The following is a 25,952-nucleotide window of genomic DNA, read 5'->3' as shown; positions in this document are numbered from 1 at the left end:
GCAATCTTCTAAATAAATCAAACAGTGAGGAATAACTATGCTTTACACAGTCTTAAAAAATGATAATATAGGGGGTGCCTGGGGGGCTCAGACGGTTGAGCGTCCGACTTCGGCTCAGGTCACGATCTCACGGTTCGTGAGTTCGAGCCCCGTGTCGGGCTCTGTGCTGACAGCTCAGAGCCTGGAGCCTGCTTCAGATTCTGTGTCTCCTTCTCTCTCTGCCCCTCCCCAACTTGTGCTCTGTCTCTCTATGTCTCTCAATCAATCAATCAATAAATGTCAAAAAAAAAGATAATATAATCAAAGGAAAGGCGTTCTATTTTTAGCAACGCTTTCCGGATTTTCAGCTCGTCTCATTTAGCTCTTTGGAACTTAGAGCTGTTGTACGGGCATAACTGGAGACAGAGCTCAAGAGGTGACGTGGGACCTGAAGGCAGAAGTCTGGGGGCCAGCTAAGGAGGTTTAGGCACACAGGAGATACAAAACATGCTTCTCGTTTGGTTATTTACTATCCGACTGTTCCACCTTGGAAGTTAATTCAGAAGTCACAAGCAGTGTTTTAAAACAAGATAAAATACAAAAGAAAATTTACGTGTGTACTGCCCGCGGTTAGAGTACTGTCTGTGAACATTCTGTTTTGGTTTTAAAATATACACAAATATATATTTGAGGTTGCAATGGAAAACACAGAGAGAGAATCTACGCTGGGAATAACCTTGGAAATAAACATTTTCTAACTGCGAACAACCTATAACCATGGTATGACAACTCAAAAGATCACGCGGCCATTAAAAAGAATAAAGACCACGTAGAAACATGGAAAATGTTTTTAAAATAACGTTAAGAGCAAAGCAGCAGAATAAAACATTATAGTTACATGTTGATTACAGCAATGCAAAAATCACACACACATGCAGAGAAGGATCAGAACTTAACACGGGTAAAGAGAATGTCTGGTCTGAGGGAACCGCAGCACTCCAAGTGTCCCGTTAAACAGGCTGCAGTGTCATCTGGGCCACACACACTTTTTTGATGAACAGAGGAAAGAAAGGCAGGCGTTCAACGGGAAGCGGTCTGGCCCGGGGAACAGCCTTACACTGGATCTCTGTCCACCTGCCATTAAATGTACCATCCCAGGCAACGCCTGCTCCTCCCCGGGCCTTGGCTGCTTCACTGTTCTAGGAGAATCTGGTTTAGAATCTACGCCCCATATGAACTTTCGCTCAGTTCCTCCACTTCCTATAGCTCTGCCTGAATTTCTATGGGAAGGGCAAAGAGGACAGGGCAGCTCTTACAGTTTTTTAGTTTCGTCATCAAACAGTAATGACACTGTGACCTCTCCCATCTCTTCAAACATCCCAACCCACCTGTGAAAACACAAGCCCAGAGAAAGAGGTTATGCAGGCAAACACCTCCTTGTTGATGAAGGTGGGATCCTAGACGGACCTGCTCTCATTAAAATATTGATTAACAGCACAGTAAATCCTCTATCACTCAACTGGACTGTGGTCCGGATTGGGTGGGAGACAGAGGTAATGTGGACTATTAGTTTTTTAAGCTATTGACGGGCTATATGTACCATCTTTTTCCCACACTACCAATTAACCACAACCATGTCACCGATTTACTAGAATTCAGAGAATGACAAATACAATGGCCAATTCTATACTGCAAGACCAAAAAAAAAAAAAAAAAAAAAAAAGGAAAAGAAAAAGAAAAAAAGGGCATATTATTTACTAAGTCACTTTCCCAATGAGTTCATTTTATGTCATTTCAGGTCTAAGAGTTTGGAAATATAGTATTTTTAGGAATATATTCCACCTGTAAAAATCAACTCAATAAAACTGTTCGGAGGTCCCATGTAATTAAGAGTAATGGAAGTTTACAGCTTTAGAATGCCATCAATTAAATAAAATGTATAAAGAGGGATTTTCTGACGCTTTCATTGAGATATAAACTGTGCAGAAGCAGGATATAAATCTATACAGATGCTACCAAGCTAAAGAGGATTGTTTCAGACATCCCAGAAATAAACAACATTTATGAACTAGCTGTTTTACCTGAGACATTTTAAAGCGGAAGAAGAGGCAGAGGTGACTTCTTCTGGAGAAGGTGGAACGAAATCTGCATCGTAATCCTCTTTGTTGAGCTCAACACACGGAGACTTCTCAACTGGATGTAATTCCGTTTCTTCCGAGATCTTCTTTTCGCTACTCTCTGAAGTAAAACCGGGGACACGGGTTACTTTCATCACTCCGGGGACGTCACTCGAGTGAGCGGTCCGGGCGAGTCACACCAGGCGAGGGCACCCTCCTTTCACACCTGGGCGCGGGGGGGGGGGGGGGGTTCTTCCTGAAGAATTACTGAGTCAACCGGGTTAAGTCCAATGAACGTGGGAATGAGGCTAAAGATCTGCTTAAGGATTTCCGCGTCCGTCTCCAGGTAAATTACGGATCCCAACTGAGCGTCGGCACTTCCGTTTTGCTCTTTCGCTCTTATTTAAGAGGGAAGTAGAACAAGTCAGTATGATAAGTGCACAAACGCGGTTGACCGTACCGCCAAGGCATCCTAGTCGCTTGCGTCCTGCCGGATTCAGTGTTTCTCCCTCTCTCTCTTGACTGTGTGGGATAACGATGCCACATGGTTGCTTTCTAACTCAGCTTTTACCCAATTTTCTATCCATGAACAGCAACGCATTTGATTAGACTTTAGTTTTGCTTGCTGTCGATCATTTCTCCGTCCCCCCTCAGCCGCTAGTAACCTTGATGGGATTCAGGTATCTAAAAGTGTTGGTCTCGTATTTATACCTATTTCGTACGTCGGGTACTTCCACATATGGCTAATCTTAGCTGGTAGGTTCTGGACACCTAATAATTATGACAGCTACACAGAAAATGATTTGAATGTGTAAAACTTTAATAGCAGAATTAGGTCATATTCTACATTAATTTTAGGTGGGAGCAAGCCATGAAGGAATTATAACAGAAAGGCTTAGTTCCACATCCCAATTCTACCACTAACTAGCCAGGAGACCATTAAGAAACCATTTAACCTCTATGGACTTTATTTTCTTCACAAGTAAAATTATAGAGCTATTTTTCGTGTTTATATAATAATATCATCAGAATAAAATCTTTTCATTTCATCTGTAGGTCCTGCCTCAAGAACGTGGCCAACACACTGTTCAGTAAGTTCCTCCAAAGGGCCTAAGGAAAACAACTGTATCTCCTTGCTGTCGTTCCCAACGCCTGGCTTTGAATAAATTAATACAATCAACATACTAAAATGAGATAAAATATAATTTTTACCTCTTTCTTTTCCCAAGTGAGTTTTTACAGGGTGCCCATCCTGAGCATCTCCACCTAGAAGCTCTTCGGGAACAGGGTCATCGTCAATGCAAATCACGTCGTTACTTAACCATTCCGAGTAGTCGTTCTGTTCCTTAGTCACACATGCTTGCTGGCTTGCAGAGGAGGACGGAGTCACATCAGCCTTTATTGTATCTGCTTGAGATCGCTGTGCTTGAAAAAAGTTTCTCTTGCTCTTTTTCGATTTCTGAGCAGTGCTTACTCTTACAACGTGACTTTTGCACGGTGTCACAAATGCTTCTGAATTTCCAGAAATATCAAAGTCGTCCATATCATCCCAATCATCGACAGTAACAAAAGAATCTGATGAAGAACTAAATTCTAATTTCTTGAAAGTAGCATTACTGGGTTTCTTTACCACCGATGTGTTCCGGGTATTACAAAAAACTCCCCGTGGAACCTGCGGCAAATCTGGCAATGATGGTTTTGAAAGAGCTCTCCTGGTTTGCTGTCCTGCTGGAGCATTTTTAAAGTCACTGACCCTTGTCTGCTGACTTGTGACACGAGGTGAAGGTTCACTAAAGGAAAAGGTCTCAGTAACATTAACGCTTTTATCACTTAACACAGGTGCCTTTGCTACTGATACGCTAGTGACAGATACATCGTTGGCTGAAGATATTTTCTTTTTAAAAGTGAAACCTCTGAAAAATAATTGGAAAACCGAATTAGACCGACGAGTTTTAACAAACACACCAACTATACGAAACTCTAAAATCTGTTCCTGATTTATACAGCAACTCACCTTAACTATATCACAAGTGATCAAAGAACCTGTTCCCTCTCTGGTTTTTAAATGTGTAAGGTAACTTAAATTTTATTTTGTATGAGCTGATCTTTTTTTTTAAAGTTTATATTATTTATTTTGAGAGAGAGAGAGCGAGCGAGCGAGCACGGAAGGGGCAGAGACAGGGAGAGTGAGCCAGAATCGCAAGCAGGTTCCACACCGTCAGTGCAGAACCTAATGCCAGGCTTGAACTCATGAATTGTGACTTCATGACCTGAGCTGAAATCAAGAGTCAGACACTTAACCGACTGAGACACCCGGGCACCGCAGTATGCTCTGATCTTTCTAATGCAGAAGCTAATTATTCAGTTTTGAGAGTGTCGGGGCCATTCCCACTACTTTATTTCTCAGGCTGGCCATCCTCAGCCAGCAGCACCTCCAGTGGGAGGGGACAGCATCAAAGAAACAGAGAAGAAACTCATATGTGGCAACTTGTTGCCATTCTGATGCAAGTTTTATGGGGAAAAGAGGCAAAACCCAAAGAGGCTCCAACTGAAATCTGAAAAACAAGTAAAAGAGACAGGTATCCTGGGCGTCTGTGAGGTTTAGTGACATGAAGGTCAATGGTAACTTTAAAGCCAGCGCCCAGAACAGTGTCTAGTCTTAGTACAGGCACAGTTAAGAAGAGAAATTAAGTATCACTACAAGCAGTTTGGAGTCTAGCTTAGAGGAGAGAACAGAACTGGAGAGCTGTCATTTCCATATAAACTGTTCTTGGAATGGATATAAAATTATATTAAAATATTAAAAATACCTGTTTGGCCAAATTTATAGGATTCACTATTCATTCATCCCACAAATATTCACTGAGCAAGCATTATGCACCAGGAACAATGCAAAGTCACTGAACAATTTAGCACCTGGTGCTGCTAAAACATGTCCTACCATTAATTTGCAAAGTAGGAGAGTCACTGGCCCTCTCAGCTTCATTTCCTGATGTGCAGTGAAAGGGTCGAAAGGGAAGAGATCTCATCTGTATGATACTGTGGGTCAGTGTCTGTATGACAGCCAAAATACTTACGAAGATTTCGGTTTTGCAAGACTTAATCCGTTATTGAGTTTTCTGGCTGAGTGGCGTTCCAGTTGCTCCTGTAGATTATTCTGGGGAATAGCAGCCATGATCCTAAACAGCGAGGAAAAGAACTATCAGCAGAGTTATGTACATCACATTAATCATAGTATTCCTTGGGGGTGGGGGTGGAGCACTGTCTCAACTGTTCCCAGATTAATTAGGGTTTTTTGGGTCAATAAATTGTTTTGACATTTTTTACGAATGGTGAAATTTTAAATATATAATCTTTAGAGAACTCAGTGACTCATTAAAAAGGAAAAACATCAGAATCGTAGGGGTCTCAGAAGGTGAAGAGAGAGAAAAAGGGGTAGAAAATTTATGCGAGCAAATCATAGTGGAAAACTTTCCTAACCTGAGGAAAGATACAGACATCAAAATCCAGGAAGCACAGAGAACTCCCATTAGATTCGACAAAAACTGACCATCAACAGGCATATCACATAGTCAAATTCACAAACACTCAGGCAAGGAAAGAATCATGAAAGCAGCAAGGGAAAAAAAGTTCTTAACCTACAAGGGAAGACAGACCAGGTTCGCAGCAGACCTATCCACAGAAACTTGGCAGGCCAGAAAGGAGGGGCAGGATATATTCAATGTGCTGAATCACAAAAATATGCAGCCAAGAATTCTTTATCCAGCAAGGCTGTCATTCAAAATAGAAGGAGAGATAACAAAGTTACCCAAACAAAAATGAAAGGAGTTCATGACCACTAAACCAGCCCTGCAAGAAATTTTAAGGTGGGACCTTCTGAGGGGAGAAAAGACAAAACAAACAAACAAACAAAACAACAACAAAAACCCCAAAGACCAAAAGCAACAAAGACTTGAAAGGACCAGAGAACACCACCAGAAACTCCAACTCTACAGGCAACATAATGGCAATACATTCATATTTTTCAGTACTCTAAACATCAATGGTCTAAATGCTCCAATCAAAAGACACAACGTAATAGAATGGATAAGAAAACAAGATCCATCTATATGCTGTTTACAAGAGACCCATTTTAGACTTAAAGACACCTTCAATTTGAAAGTAAGGGGATGGAGAACCATCTATCATGCTAATGGTCACCAAAAGAAAGCCAGAGTAGCGATACTTATATCAGACAATCTAGACTTCAAAATAAAGACTGTAACATGAGATGAAGAAGGGCATTATATCATAATTAAGGGGTCTATCCACCAAGGAGACCTAACAATTGTAAACATTTATGCTCCAAATATATAAATCAATTAATCACAAACATAAAAAAAAAACAACTCATTGATAATAATACCATAATAGTAGGGGATTTCAACACCTGACTTACAGCAATGGACAGATGATCTAAACAGAAAATTAACAAGGAAACAACGGCTTTGAATGACACACTGGGCTGGATGGACTTAACAGATATATTCAGAACATTTCATCCTAAAGCAGTAGAATACACATTCTTCTTGAGTGCACATGGAACATTCTCCAGAATAGATCACATACTGGGACCCAAATCAGCCCTCAACAAGTACAAAAAGATCGAGATCATACCGTGCATATTTTCAGACCATAATGTTATGAAACTTGAAATCAACCACAAGAAAAAATTTGGAAAGATAACAAATACCTGGAGACTAAAGACCATCCTACAAATGAATGAATGGACTAATCAAGAAGTTAAAGAGGAAATTAAAAAGTACATGGAAGCCAATGAAAATGATAACACCACAGCCCAAAACCTCTGGGATGCAGCAAAGGCGGTCAGAAGAGGGAAGTATATAGCAATCCAGGCCTTCCTAAAGAAGGAAGAAAGGTCTCAGATACACAACCTAACCTTACACCTTAAAGAGCTGGAAAAAAAACAGCAAATAAAACCCAAACCAGCAGAAGACAGTAAAAAAATAAAGATTATAGCAGAAATCAATACTGTTGAAACCAAAAACCAATAGAACATATCAACGAAACCAGGAGCTGGTTCCTTGAAAGAATTAACAAAATTGATAAACCCCTAGACAGTTTGATCAAAAAGAAAAAGGAAAGGACCCAAATAAAATGAAGAATGAAAGAGGAGAGATCACAACCTACACTGCATAAATACAAACAATAATAATAGAATATTGTGAGCAATTATATGCCAATAAAATGGGTAATCTGGAAGAAATGGACAAATTCCTAGAAGCATATAAACTACCAAAACTGAAACAAGAAGAAATAGGAAATTTGAACAGAACCATAACCATCAAGGAAATTGAACTAGTAACCAAAAACCTCCCCAAAAACAAGAGTCCAGGGCTGGACGGCTTTCCAGGGGAATTGTACCAAATGTTTAAAGAAGAGTTAACACCTATTCTCTTGAAGCTGTTCCAAAAAACAGAAATGGAAGGAAAACTTCCAAACTCATTCTATGAAGCCAGCATTACCCTTGATACCAAAACCAGACAGAGACCCTAATAAAAACGAGAACCATGGACCAATTTCCCTGATGAACATGGATGCAAAAATCCTCAACAAGATATTAGCCAACCGTCTCCAACAATACATTAAAAAAAGTATTCACCACAACCAAGTGGGATTTATACCTGGGATTCAGGGCTGGTTCAATTTCCGCAAAACAATCAACGTGATTCAACACATCAATAAAAGAAAGGATAAGAACCACATGATTCTCTCAATAGATGCAGAGAAAGCATTTGACAAAATACAGCATCCTTTCTTGATTAAAAACCCTCAAGAAAGCAGGGAGAGAAGGATCATACCTTGGTCATAAAAGCCATATATGAAAGACCCAACACGAGTATCATCCTCAACGGGTAAAAACAGAGAGCTTTCCCCCTAAGGTCAGGAACAACACAGGGATGCCCACTCTCACCACTGTTATTCAACACAGTATTGGAAGTCTGAGCCTCAGCAATCAGACAACACAGAGGAATAAAAGGCATCCAAATTGGCCAGGAGGAAGTCAAAACTTTCACTCTTCGCAGATGACATGATACTGTATATGGAAAACCCAAGAGATTCCACCAAAAAACTTCTAGAATTGATCCATGAATTCAGTAAAGTCACAGGATATAAAATCAACGCACAGAAATTGGTTGCATTTCTATATACCAATAATGAAGCAGCAGAAAGAGAAATCAAGGACTTGATCCCATTGACAATTGAACCAAAAACCATAAAATACCTAGGAATAAACCTAACCAAAGAGGTGAAAAATCCATACAATGAAAACTATAGAAAGCTTATGAAAGAAATTGAAGACACACAAAAAAATGGAAAAATATTCCATGCTCATGGATTGGAAAAACAAACACTGTTAAAATGTCCATACTACCCAAAGCAATCTACATATTCAATGCAATCCCTATCAAATAACACCAGCATTCTTCACAGAGCTAGAACAAACAATCATAAAATTTGTATGGAACCAGAAAAGACCCCAAATGGCCAAAGCAATCTTGAAAAGGAAAACCAAAGCTGGAGGCATCACAATCCCGGACTTCAAGCGGTATTACAAAGCTGTAATCATCAAGACAGTATGGTACTGGCACAAAAACAGACACTCAGATCAATGGACCAGAACAGAGAACCCAGAAATGGACCCACAAACATATGGCCAACTAATCTTTGACAAAGCAGGAAAGAATAGCCAATGTAATAAAGACAGCCTCTTCAGCAAGTGGTGCTGGGAAAACTGGACAGCGACATGCAGAAGAATGAACCTGGACCACTTTCTTACACCATACACAAAATAAACTCAAAATGGATGAAAGACCTAAACATAAGACAGGAGGCCATCAAAATCCTAGAGGAGAAAGCAAGCAAAAACCTCTTTGATCTTGGCCGCAGCAACTTCTTACTCAACATGTCTCCGGAGGCAAGGGAAACAAAAGCAAAAATGAACTACTGGGACCTCATCAAAATAAAAAGCTTCTGCACAGCAAAGGAAACAATCAGCAAAACTAAAAGGCAACCTACAGAATGGGAGAAGATATTTGCAAATGATATATCAGATAAAGGATAGTATACAAAATCTATAAAGAACTTACCAGGGGCGCCTGGGCGGCTCAGTCAGTTAAGCGTCCAATTTTGGCTCAGGTCATGATCTCCCTGTTTGTGAGTTTAATCCCCATGTCAGGCTCTGTGCAGACAGCTCAGAGCCTGGAGCCTGTTTCAATTCTGTGTCTCTCCCTCTCTTTCTCTGCTTCTCCTCCCCCCCTCTCAAAAATAAACGTTAAAAAAATTTTTCAAAGAACTTCTCAAACTCAACACCCAAAAAACAAACAATCCAGTGAAGAAATGGGCAAAAGACATGAATAGACACTTCTCCAAAGAAGACATGCAGATGGCCAACCGACACATGAAAAAATGCTCCACATGACTCATCATCAGGGAAATACAAATCAAAACCACAATGAGATACCACCTCACACCTGTCAGAATGGCTCACATGAACAACTCAGGCAACAACAGACGTTGGCGAGGATGCGGAGAAAGAGGATTCCTTTTGTACTGCTGGTGGGAATGCAAACTGGTGCAGCCACTCTGCAAAACTGTATGGAGATTCCTCAAAAAATTAAATGTCCCTGACAGATGAATGGATAAAGATGTGGTGTGTGTGTGTATATATATATATATATATATATACACACACACACACAATGGAGTATTACTCGGCAATCAAAAAGAATGAAATCTTGCCATTTGCAACTACATGGATGGAACTGGAGGGTATTATGGTAAGCAAAATTAGTCAGGGAAAGACAAATATCATATGACTTCACTCACATGAGGACTTTAAGATACAAAACAGATGAACATAAGGGAAGGGAAACAAAAAGAATATAAAAACAGGGAGGGGGACAAAACATAAGAGACTCAAATATAGAGAACAAACTGAGGGGGTGCTTGAGGGGTTGTGGGAGAGGGGATGGGCTAAATGGGTAAGGGGCATTAGGGAATCTACTCCTGAAATCATTGTTGCACTATATGCTAACTAACTTGGATATAAATTAAAAAATCAATTAATTAATGTAAAAAAACCAGGATCAATGAAATAGAATAGAAAGTCATTAAACCAAAATATCCTACTTTGAGAGGAGGGATAAAACGTCCTCAGAGACTTAATGAAAGATATTGGAAATATGAAGTTGGATATTCAGTTACAAAAAAGAAGAACTAATTGTTTTAAAAAATAAAGTAGTTGCTACAAAGCCGTCAGTGGATGAGCTGAGTAGCATGTTAATCAGCTGGATCAGGCCTAGGAAATCTGTAGTCCTGTTACATAATGGTCAGAAGACACAGCAAAGAGGAGGAAGTGGATAGGAGAGATTATGCAAGGATGTCACAATGTAAATTTGGTCTCATAAGAATGACATGAGGAATTAAACAGATGGAACGTACTTGAAGACAAAATAAATAAATAAAATGTATAATCTTTAACTCACTGAAGGCTTAGTTAAATAGCAAAATGACCTGGACTCCCCCAATGCTAAAATAAGCACAAAAGACATCAGAGAAGAGATTATTTGGAAACGATCTGGAGGAAAACCGGACCCGGCTTGGGCCTGCGGAGCAAGCAGAAGCTGCCCGGGGAGGGCGGTGTGAGAAACTGAGGAAGGCACCCTGAAAACCCAAAGGACAGATGAACGCAGTTCTCGGCCCGAGGGGAAAATCGGGAAAAGAAGACAGGGATCGCCGACGAGAACGACGGTTTGCCAGCAAGAGGCCAGACTTCACCATTATCAAGTCTCAGCCTGAAAGAGTACTCTTTACCAAGCAGATTTACATCCCTCGTGTGACAAGCGTGAAATCGCTGAACTACAGCACAGGGTAACGCACGGCCTCAGCGACCCGAAAGTTCCTGGGGCTGAAGGAAGACGGGAGAGCTGAAATCTAGGCTTAAAAATTCTCATTCCAGGGCACCTGGGTGGCTCGGTCAGTTAAGCATCCAACTCTTGATTTTGGTTCAGGTCACGATCTAACGGTTCACGAGTTCAAGCCCTGCATCCGGCTCTGAGCTGACAGTCCGAAGACTGCTTGGGATTCTCTCTCTGCCTCTTCCCCCAAATAAATAAACATTAAAAGAAAAGTCTCACTCGAGCTGATAGTTACAATCCCTCTCCCATTCCATCTTTATCAGAAACCTACTTTTATTTAATGCCATGTAACTGAGGAGGAAGGGTTAACAACACCAGATGATACTCACGGAAATATGACGCTCCGCATAAATCACAATCCACTCACTGATCATTAAAATAAACTATGTTTAACAACTGTTTCACTTGTTTTTTTTTAAGTCTACTTATTTATTTTAGTAATCTCTACATCCAATGTGGGGCTCAAAACTCGTGACCTCAAGAGCAACATGACTCCTCTGACTGAACCAGCCACCCCTGTTTTCCCTTATTTTCATTTTTTCAAAAAATGTTGATTGATCTTTGAGAGAGAGAGACAGAGAGGAGAGCACACATGCACGCAAGTGAGCGGGGGAGGAACAGAGGGAGGGAGAATCACAAGCAGGCTCCATGCTCAGCGTGGAGCCTGACTCAGGGCTTGATCTCACGAACCTGAGATCATGACCTGAACCAAAATCAAGAGTCAGATGCTTCACTGACTGAGACACAGGTGCCCCTAAAATGATGTATTTGAATCCTGTCATCCCTCCTTTTTCATTATCTTGAATATTTCTATCAAGAGAGGCCTTCTCTAATCTACTATTTTGTTACCTAGTATACTACAGTTCACGTGGGAAAGACAGGATGTTAGAGTCTTGCCTTTATTAATTTTCAAAATAACGACTTGATTTTCTAACAACCTTCAATTATGCTCAATTATCTTTCATTATTATTATAAACTCATAGGTTAAACATATTTAGTGTATTTTATTTTTTTTTAAGTTTATCTTTTGAGATAGAGAGGGCACACGTACTCACACACAAATGGGGGAGGGGCAGAGAGAGAGGGTGAGACAGAATCCCAAGCAGGCTCCACACGGCCAGCACAGAGCCTGACTCGAACTCACAAACCATGAGATCATGACCTGAACCAAAACCAAGAATCAGATGTTTAATTGACGGTGCCACCCACGTGCTCCCGCTTTAGGCATATTTTAGTCCAATACACTTATCGTCCTTACTGATTCTCCAATTGTTTCATGTTTGGCCAGCGGGAGCCTCTTTAGTCTTTTTGACGTAACCTTGATAGTCCCTGCTAAAGTAGTCCTAAAATAGTCTTTGCGAGCTCCCTCACTATCTGGAATGAAAAGATATCCCAGGCTAATCTTCTGCATTTTTTGCTCCAGACTTAGAATCAGCCATTTCCCCAAAGGGCCCTGATTTCTTTTTTCGTGGTGTATATATATATATATTTTTAGTTTATTTGAGAGACAGAGAGAGCGCCAGACAGAGAATCCGAAGCAGGCTCCGCACTGTCAGGGCGAGCCCAATGCGGGGCTTGAACTTGTGTAACTGTGAAATCATGAGCTGAAACAAAGAGTCAGACGCTTAACTGACTGGGTCACCCAGGCACCCCTCGTAGAGAATATGTTAAGACCACAGTCTCTGTGTGTCCAAAGGCACCTTCCCATTTCGGTACCTTCTTTTTTTTTTTAAATGTAAGTTCTATGCCCAATGTGGGGCTCAAACTCATGACCCCGAGATCAAGAGTCACATGCTCCTCTGACTGAGCCAGCCAGGCATCCTGGCACCTCCCCATTTTGCATCTAGTTTAAAAGGCTTAGTATTTTGCTTAAATATGCTCTCTCCAAGGTCCGTCCAACGTGGAAGTCTTTCACAGTCTAAATGAGAAAGACTGAAGTCACACTGCTGCCTCTCAGAATTTCAACCTCAGCAGCTGATGTGGGGGGCAGAGGCACACAGACCTCCAGCCTTAAGACACTAAGAACAAAATGGTCCATAGTATCATTTACTTAACCTTGTCCTATATTCCCTCTAAGTTTTCATAGTTTCTATCGCATCCTTCTATGAATTTTCCATGTCTTACTTATTTTTGGATCAAAACCAGTCATGGTATTCTTTTTTTCTTTTAATTTTTTTAAATGTTTTTATTTATTTTTGAGACAGAGAGAGGCAGAGCATGAGCAGGGGAGGGGCAGAGAGAGTGGGAGACACAGAATCTGAAGCAGGCTCCAGGCCCTGAGCTGTCAGCACAGAGGCCAACGTGGGACTCGAGCTCACGGACCGTGAGGTCATGACCCAAGCTGAAGTCGGACGCTCAACCGACTGAGCCCCCCAGGTGCTCCAAAACCAGCCATGGTATTCTAATAGAGATTTCTAACATTACTCCGCAGCATGATGATATGTGTATATAGCCATCTCGAAAGTACAAATTTTGATGAAATATTTCATAACTGTAGTGATAACATTATGGATTTATAGTTGGCACGCAGGCAGCCTTAACCCTGGGCTATTCTCTACTTCTAGTTTTTTTAATGTTTTATTATTTATTTCTTTTGAGAGAGAGAGCGCACGTGTGCGCATGCAAGTACAAGTGGAGGAGGAGCAGAGAGAGAATCCCAAGCAGTAAGAGAGAATCCCGGGATGTAAGCACAGAGCTGGACGCGGGGCTCGATCCCACGAACCTAAGCCAAAATCAAGAGTCGGACACTCAACTGACTAAGCCACCCAGGGGCCCCTACTTTTAAGCTACATGACTCTGGTTATTGCTACAGGGTAGCAACCTTTAGCCAGAGACATACTCCAAAGCATGGTAGCAAGTACACAATTTTCTGCTCCAAATCCTTCAGTGAGAACACTTCGAAGACGGCGAACGGTGAGAAGCAAAAAGGGGTCTCCTTTGTACACTCCATTAAAACATCGTTAAGTTGTCTGACACACACAAAATTATTTACCAACAACAGCAAGTATCGGTGGTATAAAATTAAAGGAGGAGAATAAACTGAAACTAGAGACCAGCGAAAGGCTCTACAATACTGAAGGAGAGGAGCAAAGCAATGAGCCCAGAAAACTTTAAAGTAAATCTCCGAATCAGACCACCACAGGAATCACAAGTATAATTTGGAAAATGATCACAATTTTCTCTTACTTAAGGGGGGAAGTTATCCTTAAGCCATTGCAATAAACAAAACACTAATTCAACAGTGCAAAAAAATTTACCGAATGAAACATAATAAACCAGAAGACCATATCCATGCACAGACAGAATAAATAAATCAGTGAAAAGAAGGAAGAGGATGATAACAATCCAGTGCTGGAATACAAAACATACACCTAGCAAATGAGACTTAAAGTCTTTTGAATTAAAAGAAACCAATGGCAAAGAATAAAGGATTAAGAGTCCCATCTGAACAGTGTCTTGAATAAACAAAAATAGTTTAGGCCAGAAACTGAAAGGGCCTTTATTTAACAAACAGGTCATGATACTAAGAAGTAGTCTAAGGGCATTAAACTGCAAGGAACATTTTTATTTAAAAGATTTTATTATTATCGTTTTTTAAGTACGCTTTACCTCCAATGTGGAGCTCAAACTCATGACCCCGAGATCAAGAGCTGCACATTCTACTGACTGAGCCATCCAGGCGCCTCCACAAGGAAAATTTTTTTAAAAAATTCTACAAGTAGCTTAGAAAAAAAGTATCACATTTGTAGTAATAAACAGAATTACTTCCGACTATTTGAGGGACACGGCATTTATAAGATCCTCAGCATACAAGACCCAAGCAACTTTCATTCACATGTGACAGGAGAAATACCTTTTTGGTTTGAACATTGTAAGATTGAAGCCTTACCTTCAAAACTGGCTGTTAAGAAACGTACAAATAGCAACACTGATTTTAAAAACAAAAGCTTAGGTAGATGGAAGCGGGCAGCAGATTCTACGCCCCGGCCTCACCAGGAAGCTACTAACATCTCTGTGGATTTGAAGCAGAATTTCCTAAGAACCCTTAACGGATGGAGGGGCGCCTGGGTGGCTCAGTCGGTTAAACATCCGACTTCAGCTCAGGTCACGATCTCACAGTCCGTGAGTTCGAGCCCCGCGTCAGGCTCTGGGCTGACGGCTCAGAGCCTGGAGCCTGCTTCCGATTCTGTGTCTCCCTCTCTCTCTGCCCCTCCCCTGTTCATGCTCTGTCTCTCTCTGTCCCAAAAATAAATAAACGTTAAAAAAAAAAATTTTTTTTTAAAGAACCCTTAACGGATGGAGAAGAGAAAACTGACGATGTCCTTTAAGGCCCTGACATCATGTGCCAAGCTGCTATCTTTGGACGGTCGTGGACTTACGCTAACACCTGGAACAATAAAAGCCTCTTTGCGTGGCCCAGGACAGTCTGCTGCGCGGGAGGCTAATGAAGTCAATTTCGGAAGGATCCCTCCATCGGCGCTATCAAAAGTACATGCGGATCTCACCTACACGGTTCGCTACACTCACAGCTCCAACAGAGACGCCTGAACTCTCCCCACCCCTGAAATTGCACTGGAACTGCTGGTGGCCACGAACTTCCTCGGTTGTTAAATAAAAGAAATTATAATAAACTGTTAACTTTTTCCAGCATTTAAAAACCAACAAAAACAAAAATGTAAGAAGTTAGTGGAAGGAGCACATGATCTGAGTTAACCAGGTCCGTCAGACAACGTCCTAGTAACACTAGCAGGAAAAGCATTGTTATTGCGACACGCAGTTATTACAACAAAAGGTTAAAAAGAGACTGCAGGAAAACAGCAAGACATAGGACAAAGGAAGCGAAGTTCTCTTTCTTTCTTTTTTTAAAGGCAGAATTCCTCTTCTTTCAAATAAATGAGACTATTGCTCATTTTGGGATCAAAATAGACTATTGCTATTTTGGGATCTATCAAAATCCGTACTACCTTTTCTCTAGGTCAAGTCTTCCTTTTATTCTTTTTGTTGTCTTGAGATGGCTATTTCAGGACCGGGGGACAGACGGCCAAAAAGACCGCTCTTAAGAAATTCAGCGCCAACTAACATTCAGGTATGTCTTGCACTGCTTCCTGTCTTCCGCTAGAAGTGGAGGTTTCGGGGGTGAGCTCCATGTGGTTACTGTTCAAAGGCTAAGCTACCTTCTAGGGCAAGAGCGGGAGCCAATCATAACCTTATGAACCTCAAGGTCACCTCGATGGGGCACCAGGGGAAAGTAACACCTCTCTCCTGTAATCAAATCAAACATCAAGCAAACACAATTTCTAGACAGAGAGAGACTTTTGACTAGGATCTTATAAAAGTGGGTTTTCTTCCATTTATTGCCATACATAGTTTCTTCTGGGAAGAGGCATAGCTCTGTATGACTTACCTAAGAAAAGCAGAGCTGTCAAAACTTGTAATCCCACTGTATCCCACAAGAAGCAAAATTTATTAATTACTGGGTATCAGGTGGTTGCTGGGTCCATTTGCCCAAAGATCTTCTGTTTTTATTACACTGTTTTTTTTATTACACAGTAAGATCACTGTTTTTATTACACGGGTTTTTAATGGTCTCTCTTTTTAAAATCAATAGTAAAAATGTATTTAAATTAACGATATATCATTTTAACAGTTTAATCGATAAAAATCAGTGTGATCAGGGGCACCTGGGTGGCTCAGTCAGGTAAGCACCTGACTTTGGCTCAGATCATCATCTGGCAGTTTTGAGTTTGAGCCCCACATTGGGCTCCCTGCTGTCAGCACACAGCCTGCTTCAGGTCCCCTATCTCCCTTTCTCTCTGCCCCTCTCCTGCGTGCGAGCACACATGCCCACTCTCTCTCTCAAAAATAAACAGAAAAAAAATTTTTTTCAATCAGTATGATCAGATCAACAGATTTTAAAAATACCTATTGGGGTAAAACATACATGCAGTAAAGTGCACTGATCTTAAACATCTCAATATGGTTTTACTTATATATTTGCCTATAAAAGCAACACTCAAATCACAGTACAGAACATTTCTAACACAATATGCTTTCTTGTTCCTTCTCCCAGTTAATATATGCCAGATGTAACCACTATCTGACTGTATCACCAATGATTAGCTTTGCCTAATTCACATATAGAGAATCATACAGTATGTACTATTAGTACATTTTTGAAAAGCCATTTGATAAAACTCAAACCACTTCTGAGACATTAAAACACAGAATTAAAGTTAAAGTCAAAGGGGACCTGGGTGGCTCAGTCAGTTAAGCATCCAACTCGATCTCAGCTCAGGTCTTGATCTCAGGGTTGTGAGTTCAAGCTGCACATTGGGCTCTGTGCTGGGCATGAAGCCCACTTAAAAAAAAAAAAAAAAAAGACAAAAGACAAAAAAAAAAAAAAAAAGAAGAAGTTAAAATTGAGACCCACTGTATTATCTTGTATTTTACAATAGGGGTGAATCCATGAAAAAATAGGGGCAAAAAACAAGGCTGTTCTCCTATTTTCACTCTCATAGTGGACATTTTTGCCAATTCAAAATTATTCAAAAAGGAAATACTAGAAAAGAACAGATGAAAATATCATTACATGCAGACAATATGATTATATACCAACACAATCCAAAGAAAATCAGTCATAACAATAGATAATTAAAACTTCAGCAAAATGGTTAAATAAAAGATAAATATAAATCCACAGAAGTCAGATGCATTCTCATGTAGTGGTAATAACTAACCCGAAAATACAATTTTTAAAAAAGCATTCAGTTAACAATAGCAATGAGAAGTATTAAACTACCAATTAACCTAGCAAAAGACATATATCTTCATGATATAAAGAAAATGACCAAATATTACTGGGAGAAAAAAAGAAAAATTTAGAAAAATAGAGAAATATTTCATGTTCTTCAATGAAAAGGTTTAAACATCATTAAGATAACAATTTTTCATAAATTAATTCGTGAGTTTAACAAAATTCCAATTAAAACACCACAGAATACTTCACAAAACTCAACAAAAATGCTTCTAAAGTTCATCTGACAAAAGCACAAGACAAGAATATTAAGTAACACTGGGGTTGTAACTAGCATTAGAAATACAATCATATTAAATGTAACAGTCATTTAAATGTCATGGTACTCATCTTTAAAAAAGAAAAATAAGGGTGCCTGGGTGGCTTAGTTGGTTAAGTGTCCAACTCTTCGTTTTGGCTCAGGTGATCTCAGGGTTCATGGGATCAAGCCCCAGGTCGGGCTCTGCGCTGAGGGTGTGGAGCCTGCTTGAGATTCTCTCTCCCCCTCTCTCTCTGTCCCTCCCCCACATGCTCTCCTTCTCTCCCCCCTCCCTCTTCTCAAAATAAACTTAAAAAAAAAAAAAAAGAAATACAGGAAAATCTAGTCTCTAAAACATGTTTAATGTGTGATGAAAGAAACACAACAAAACAGGGAAAGTACTCAGTATTTAACAAGTGTTACTGGGATGTTCAGTAAGCAATAGACTCTAGATCTGGAGCTGGCAAACTATGACTCACGGGCCAAATCTGGCCTGCAGCCGGTTTTTGTAAAAAACATTTTAGTGAAACACAACCATGCTTATTTGTTCACATACTACCTATGGCTGCTTTAGCACCACAGCTGGGTAGTTATCACAAAAGACTATCTAGTCTGCAAAGCCTAAAATATTTGCTACCTGGCCCTTTATAAAAGAAGTTTGAGAGTTGCTCTAGATTATTGTTGAGTAAAAAAAGGACTTATTAAATACAACAAATCTCTGATAAGAAGTTAAAAAAATTATCAGGCCAAAATGTAAACGAAAGCGAGCAATCAGAGAGTTACGGAAAGCCCTGAAATTGCTTTTATCCTAAGACAGTTGTCTAATTCCGAGAATCGAGACATCAGTTTTGACAGCCTTGGAGTGAAAAGATGGACAAAGTCCGAGTTAAGGCCTAACCAGGGTGGGAAATGTTCTGCTACAAAACCAGCACCCCAAAGGGGTAAAGTAAAATTAAATTCCATTTCTATCGCTGGTATCTGTAAGTGAAGGAAAGTCACCAGTTGTTGAAGGACTGAGAGGGAGAGACCCTGAACCCACAAGCCCGAGAATATTTTCAAATCAATTTTTACACCTGAATAATTTTTTAAAACTTTGAGTCATGAATTTAGAGTAAAGCAATCCTAATGCCAAAGCATCCTAAAGCAAAGCAGAAACAAATGCAAAAATGTCTCCGGAAGAATGTACCTTTACCTTAGGCCTTAAGTAATTCCCACAAATAATTTTTCAAGACAATATGTAGCAAACACAGACAAAAAACAGCCAAGCACACAAGGAAACGAGGCACCAGGAAGAAGAATTAGTTGTACTAAGAAAGCCAAACAGTGTTGGGCATAAAAGTATATAAAGCAATTAAACTTACTGTGCTTAGAAAAATCAAAGACAAGCTTGGAATTATCTGCAGTAACCAGAAAACTATAAAAATGACCTTGCCAAGAGAACTTCTAAAAATGAAAAGTGCAATAACCAAAAAGAAGAATTCAGTGAATGGATTTACCAGCACGTTACACACAACTGAAGGGGTACTTAGAAAACGGGAGGGAAAATCAGAAGAACGTGTCCAGGATCTGTCTCCAGGGATTTCTCACATTCCTACATGGTCCAAGTCTTTTGAGCAAAGGACATGTTAAGTCTTTGGCAGCTAGAGACGGCATACCCCTCCAGAGAGATCTAGAGTCATATCTCCCCAGCGACATCCCACAGTAACAAAGACAAAGCCCTCTCCTTCCTCTCCCTGGAGACATTTCCTTACATTTCAGGGTAATAAACCTTGAGGCACCTTCCCCATCCCATCCGGGAGAGATGCGCCCACATCCTAGGGTAAGGAGCAATCTCTCTGGAGGGAGGATGTGCAGGTGTGCCAGCAACCCTTAAATGCCCAGAGTCTCTGAGTTTTGGTGTTCCTTTTGCTGGGATGCGCTGGACTGTATGCACCAGTATCATCTAGCCCCTATCACCTCACCTCGTGGGATTTAGGGCGCGGGGAACTGATGTAAGATATCGCGGGCTGTTGTTGCTGTAATAAACCATCTGTGTCTCCGGTCTTGTGTTCTGTCAGTACATACATAAAGGCGAACGTATGTGTGTATAAAAAAAACTGTAGCAGGCTAGCTTGCTAGTTTAAAAGTAGGGCAAAATCTAAGATCCCTCACAGTAAGTTGTCGACTTAACAAATGCACACACACAGAGAGAGAAAGAAAACAGGTGGATGCGGGCCTGGGTGGCTCAGTCAGTTGAGCGTCCGACTCTTGATTTCGGCTCAGGTGATGACCTCACACTTTGTCGGACTCTGTGCCGACAGGGCAAGGCCTGCTTGGGATTCTCTCTCTCCTCTCTCTGCCCCTCCATCACTCACTTTCTCTCTCAAAAATAAGCAAACAAACAAACTTAAAGAAAAGAAAAAAGAGGTGGAAAATACGAGAAGTAAGAAGACATGAGGTACGGTAAGAAAGTATTACAGAAATCTAAACAGAAATCTAGTTCCAGAAAGAGAGGAGAAACCGGGTCAGAATTAATACCTGAAAAGATAACAGCTGGGTGTTTCCATAATGAAAGACAAATCTTCAGATTCAAGAAAGCAAACAAATTCTGAGCAGGATAGATAAAAAGAAACCCACACCGAAATATATCATTGTGCAACATTTGGATAGAAAATTGATTTCTCTTCAAAAATGAAAATCAGAAGACGGCAGAATGTTATTTTCAACGTGCTGATAGAAAATAACCTAGAACTCTTTTCCCAGCAAAAACGTCCTTCAAAAATTGAGACTGAATTGTATACTTTAAAAGGATGAATCTTGTGATATATGAATTACATCTCAATAAAGCTGTTACTTTTAAAACTGCCTGTAACAAAAGCAACAGATAGTAAGTGTTGGTGAGGATGCAGAGAAACTGGAATCTTCATACGCTGTTGTTGAGCATATAAAATGGTGCAGCTGCGTTGGAAAAGTCTGGCAGCACTTTAAAAGATTAAACACAGAGTAACCAGCCATTTCACTCCTCGACATATACTCAAAAGAACTGAAAATACATATTCAATACTGATAAATGCTACGATAATGACGAACCTTGAAGTACTAGCCGAGTGAAAGAAGCCAGACACAAAAAACCACACATGGTACGATTCTATGTATATGAAATGTCCGAAATAAGCACATCTGTATAAAGAAAGTGGATTAGTAACTACCTGGGGGGGGGGAGGGGGAGGGTGGTGGTGAGCAGATTGGGGGGTGACAGCAAGGGGTGTGGAGGTCCTCTTTGGGCTGATGGCAATGTTCTAAAATCAACCGTGACGATGGCTGCACAAATCTAGGAATATAATAAGAACCACTGAGTTGTACTCTTTAAATGGGTTAATTTCGGACTACGTGAATTACAAGTCAAACTTGTTATTAAAAAAAATCAAGATGAAATAAAAACATTTTCAAATAATCAAAACCAAGTCTGCCACCAGTGAGTCTCATTAAATGAGATTCTGAAGGATGTATTTAATATTTAAGGTAGTTGAAAAGTGAGCCTAGATGTAAGTTCTCAGATGACGACGGCTGGACTGAAAGAATCAAGGAGGTGGTGAAATATGTGGCTAACTCTAAACAAACTTTGACTGCACAAAGCAACAGGGCTAAAAAACCAAACAGTTACAATACCCGAAGGTAATGACACATAAGTGAGGTAAAGAGATTTAATATGCTCCAAGGCCTCTGTGTTATGAGGGGTGGGAGGTGCTGATTAATTGCCGACTTGAGAGGACAGATACGCACGCTGTGCTTTCTAGGTAACCACTGAAGTATAAAAACAGAGCATGCACCTTAAAATCTAGAAGGGAAAAATGAAATGATCTAAAAAAAAAACTCACTTAAAAGGAAGCTATTAAAAAGGAAAGAAAGGGAAAAAAATACAAAGTACAAAAGAAGGTAGTAGATTTAAGTCAAAATTTCTGTTGATTACAATAAATATAAACTGAACAATTACTTTGGCTAAAAAGTTTATCAATCCGAACTTAAAAAATGAGATCTAACTACTGTATTTGCTGTTTGTTAGAAACATGTCCAAAACACTGGGTTGTATAGAGAGGTTAAAAGTAAAAAGATAAGGAGCATCTGGGTGGCTCAATCGATTGAGGGTTAAACTTCGGATCAGGTCATGATCTCACAGTTTGTGGATTCGAGCCCCACTTCAGGCTCTGAGCTGATAGCTCAGAGCCTGGAGCCTGCTTCGGATTCCGTGTCTCCCTCTCTCTCTCTGCCCCTCCTCCACTCGTGCTCTGTCTCTCAAAAGTGAGTAAGAAGATTAAAAACACGTGAAAACTCACCAGAAGACAGCTAAGGTTTTTATATTAGTAGCAGACAAAACAGATTTTAAGACAGAAAGCCTTACCAGAGATAAACAGGCCACTGTTATAATGACAAAGAATTCAATTCACCAGAAAGATATGACAACTTTAAATTTGTATGGCCCATAAAGTAACTGCAAGACACGTGAAGCAAAACTGATAGAATGACAGGAAACAGACTATAATTCTAGATTTAAAATTAGCTCTCAGTAATGGATAAAACAAGCAACTACAAAAATCAGGAACCACCCAGAAGACTTGAATAACGCCACCTTTGCAACTACAAGATGTACATTCTTTTCAAGAACAGACACTTACACAAGCTGACCACGAACTAGGCCATAAGGCAAGTCCCAACTATTTCAATGGATTAAAGTCACATGTTCTCCAACCAAATGTAGTTATGCCAGAAATCAATAATAAAAAGATAATTGGAAAAAAGTAACTGTTTTAGTATCCGCTAATGACTCATGACTGAAGAAATAATAGTATGACTGTAAACAGTACGGCCGTATAATGATGGTTTTCATAACCCCATCCATCACTCTTGTAGCTGGCATGCTACTGGAAAGAACTTTCCCTTTTCCCCTATTCGCTTTTTATCAGTAAGGATTGATTCCTCATGTATTTGGTGGGTTGTAATCTATTGCTGTCATTATTTTCATGCTCAAATGGTTTTGTATTTGATTAGGAGTAGTGAGCTCCTTCAAGCTGGCTCGTGCACTCTTTTTTATTTTTATTTTTTAATTTATTTTTTAATTGTTTTAATGTTTGTTTATTTTTGAGAGAGAGAGAGAGAGACAGAGTGGAAGGGAGGGAGGGGCAGAGAGAGAGGGGGACACAGAATCTGAAGCAGGCTCCAGGCTCCTAGCTGTCAGCACAGAGCCGGACACAGGGCTTAAACCCACCAACCGTGAGATCATGACCTGAGCTAAAGTCGGATGCTTAACTGACTGAGCCACCCAGGCGCCCCTCTTCTTTATTTTCAAAAGCGCTAAAATACACATAATGTAAAATTTACCATCTTAATCATCTTTAAGCGTGCAGTTCAGTGGTATAAAGTGCGTTCATGTTGTCGTGCAACCAACTGCCAGAACTTTTTCATCTTGCAAAACTGAGCTTCTACCCCTGTTAAATAATAATTCTCTCCCTCCCCCTCCCCCAGTCCCCGATCATAACCATTCTTTCTGTTTCCATTTGATTATGTTAGTGGAACCATACAGTGTTTGTCTTTTTGTGACTGGTTTGTTTCTCAGCATATGGTCTTCAAGGATTATTCACGCTGTAGCATGTGACAGAATTTCCTTCCTTTTTTAAAGCTCAATGATATTCCATTGTATGGATCTCACACATTTTGCCCATCCACTCTTCTGTCCACAGACATCTGGGTTGCTTCCACTTTTTGGCTATTGTGAATAATGATGCTGTGAACACGTGTGTACGAGTATCTCTGAATCCCTGCTTTCAATTCTTTTGGGTATACACCCAGAAGTGGAATTTGTAGATCACACAGTAATTCTATTATTTTTCGTTTTTTGAGGAATAGCCATACTACATTCCACAGTGTCTGTTCCATTCTACATCCCCACCAACAGTGCACAATTTCTCCATATCCTCATTTCTCCACATCCTCACCAACACTTGTTATTTTCTGTTTGTTGTCTTTGTTTTGTTTTTACAGTAACCATCCTAATGAGTGTGAGATGATATCTAGTGTTTTCGACACGCATTTCTCTAATAAATTAGCAGTGGTGAGCATCTTTCCATGTGCTTTTTGGCCATCTGTGTATCTTCTCTGACAAAATGCCCATTCAGATCCTCTGCCCACTTTTAATTGGGTTGTCGTTTGTTTAAGAACTATAGGAGTTCTTCATTCTGAACTAGGGGAAGGAGAGCAGGTGGGAGGCGTTACAAAGGGGCACGAGGAAGCTTCTGGGAGAGATGAGTATGTTCATGAACCTGACTGCAGTCATGGTACCTCATAGCAAAACTGATCAAAGTGTATGCTTTACATATTTGCAGTTTATTGTAGATCAATAAAGTTGTTTTTAAAAAAACAAAACCCAACGACATCTTAGAAGACTGAAAAGTTTTGGGCAAATTTTATTTCACTTTAGCCCTTCACCAACTAAAGACGACTAAACTGATGATTGTAATAATACAAAGTAACTAATAAAAAAAAGAATTTGGAAGTTTTCCTTCATTTCCTATGCTCTGAAACAATGTATTTAGCACTGGGATTATCTGGACTCTTAAAATTTTCAACAGAATTTCTCTGTGAAACCATTTACATCTAGTGTGTTTTTCTGCTTCCAGTGAGACAGTTTTTTCATAACCACATGCTATGAAAATTGAGTTATTTAACTTCTAATCTTTGCTGGCATCAATTTTGGTAAATTGCATTTTTCTAAATAATTATCCATTTCATTTGAATTTTCAAATTCATTTAACACAGAAGTATGCAAATTAATATCATTAAAAAATTTTTTCCCACTTGTCATTTGTTATTTTGTATTTGTGATTTCTCCCAATTTTCTTCAATTAGCATTAGCTTACCTGGTTTGTTAAACTGTCTAAGATCTAAGATTGTGATTTCTCAATCAAACGTTTTTCTGTTCTCCATCTCATTGACCTCTGCTTCGATCTTTATTTCTATTCTCTTGTGCTTTCTCTTGTTTTACTTTGTTGTTTTTATTCTAACTTTCTAAGTCTGGAATTTACTTCAGGTGTTTTCTTCCCTAAGTTTATAATGTGTTTAAGCCAATAAATTTCCCCCCAACCACTACTTTATACGTATCTTACAGAATGCTATTTGTTAGGTTTTCATTTCATTAGTTTTCAGGAATCCTTTATTTCAATTTGTATTTCCTTTCCAGCCAATAGTTCTTTATTCATTCTTTATTTATTTTTAACGTTTATTTTTGAGAGAGAGAGGGAGGGAGGGTGCCAGCAGGTGAGGGACAGAGACAGAAGGGGGCAGAGGATCTGAAGTGGGCTCTGCACTGGCAGCACAGAGCCAAACTCGGGGCTCGAACCCACGAACCATTTAGATCATGACCTGAGCTGAAGTCAGACAGTTTACTGACTGAATCACCCAAGTGCCCCAACATCTAACAGTTCTTCAATTAAAGGGTTTTAATGTTCCATATGGGTTTTAAAGTTTCTTTTTAAATTTCTAGTTTTGTTGCATAGCGGTAAGGATTGTTTGTAACATTTCTACTTTATGGAAATTACTAACCTTTTTCTTGCGACCTAACATACGAACTATTTTTATGAATGTAAATGTACACTTAAGCAGATATTTCATTACTGTACTGATCTTGCTTTGCCATAGATTTTTTTAAAAATAAAAAATGTAAGGGGCACCTGGGTGGTGCAGTCGGTTAAGCATCTGACTTTGGCTCAGGTCATGATCTCACGGCTGTGAGTTCAAGCCCCACATCGGGCTCTGTGCTGACAGCTTCGAGCCTGGAGCCTGCTTTGGATTC

At 39.9% G+C, this 25,952-nt stretch overlaps 1 protein-coding gene across 4 annotated transcripts in view; it reads right to left on the bottom strand.

Annotated features, from left to right (window-relative positions):
* The window catches only part of BLM (BLM RecQ like helicase), an 87,543-nt gene that overhangs the window by 54,100 nt on the left and 7,491 nt on the right, over positions 1-25,952 (bottom strand). For 2 of the 4 annotated variants that reach the window (XM_053888649.1, XM_053888652.1), the window contains exons 2-4: positions 5,174-5,275; positions 3,309-4,009; positions 2,061-2,217 (exon numbers count right to left, since the gene is read on the bottom strand). In XM_053888649.1, coding sequence (XP_053744624.1) covers positions 2,061-2,217; positions 3,309-4,009; positions 5,174-5,271 — 956 coding nt within the window. In that variant the 5' untranslated portion in view covers positions 5,272-5,275. Of the gene's footprint in view, positions 1-2,060; positions 2,218-3,308; positions 4,010-5,173; positions 5,276-16,233; positions 16,341-17,328; positions 17,437-25,952 lie in introns of all 4 variants that reach the window. The other 2 variants (XM_053888650.1, XM_053888651.1) reach the window with 2 other exon arrangements.

Source organism: Panthera pardus, unplaced genomic scaffold (genome assembly GCF_024362965.1).
Source record: "Panthera pardus isolate Hobbes unplaced genomic scaffold, ASM2436296v1 HiC_scaffold_23, whole genome shotgun sequence".
In the NCBI taxonomy this organism is placed as follows: Eukaryota; Metazoa; Chordata; class Mammalia; order Carnivora; family Felidae; genus Panthera; species Panthera pardus.
The sequence above is the reverse complement of the archived record's forward strand: the minus strand, read 5'-3'. Positions and strand labels throughout refer to the sequence as shown.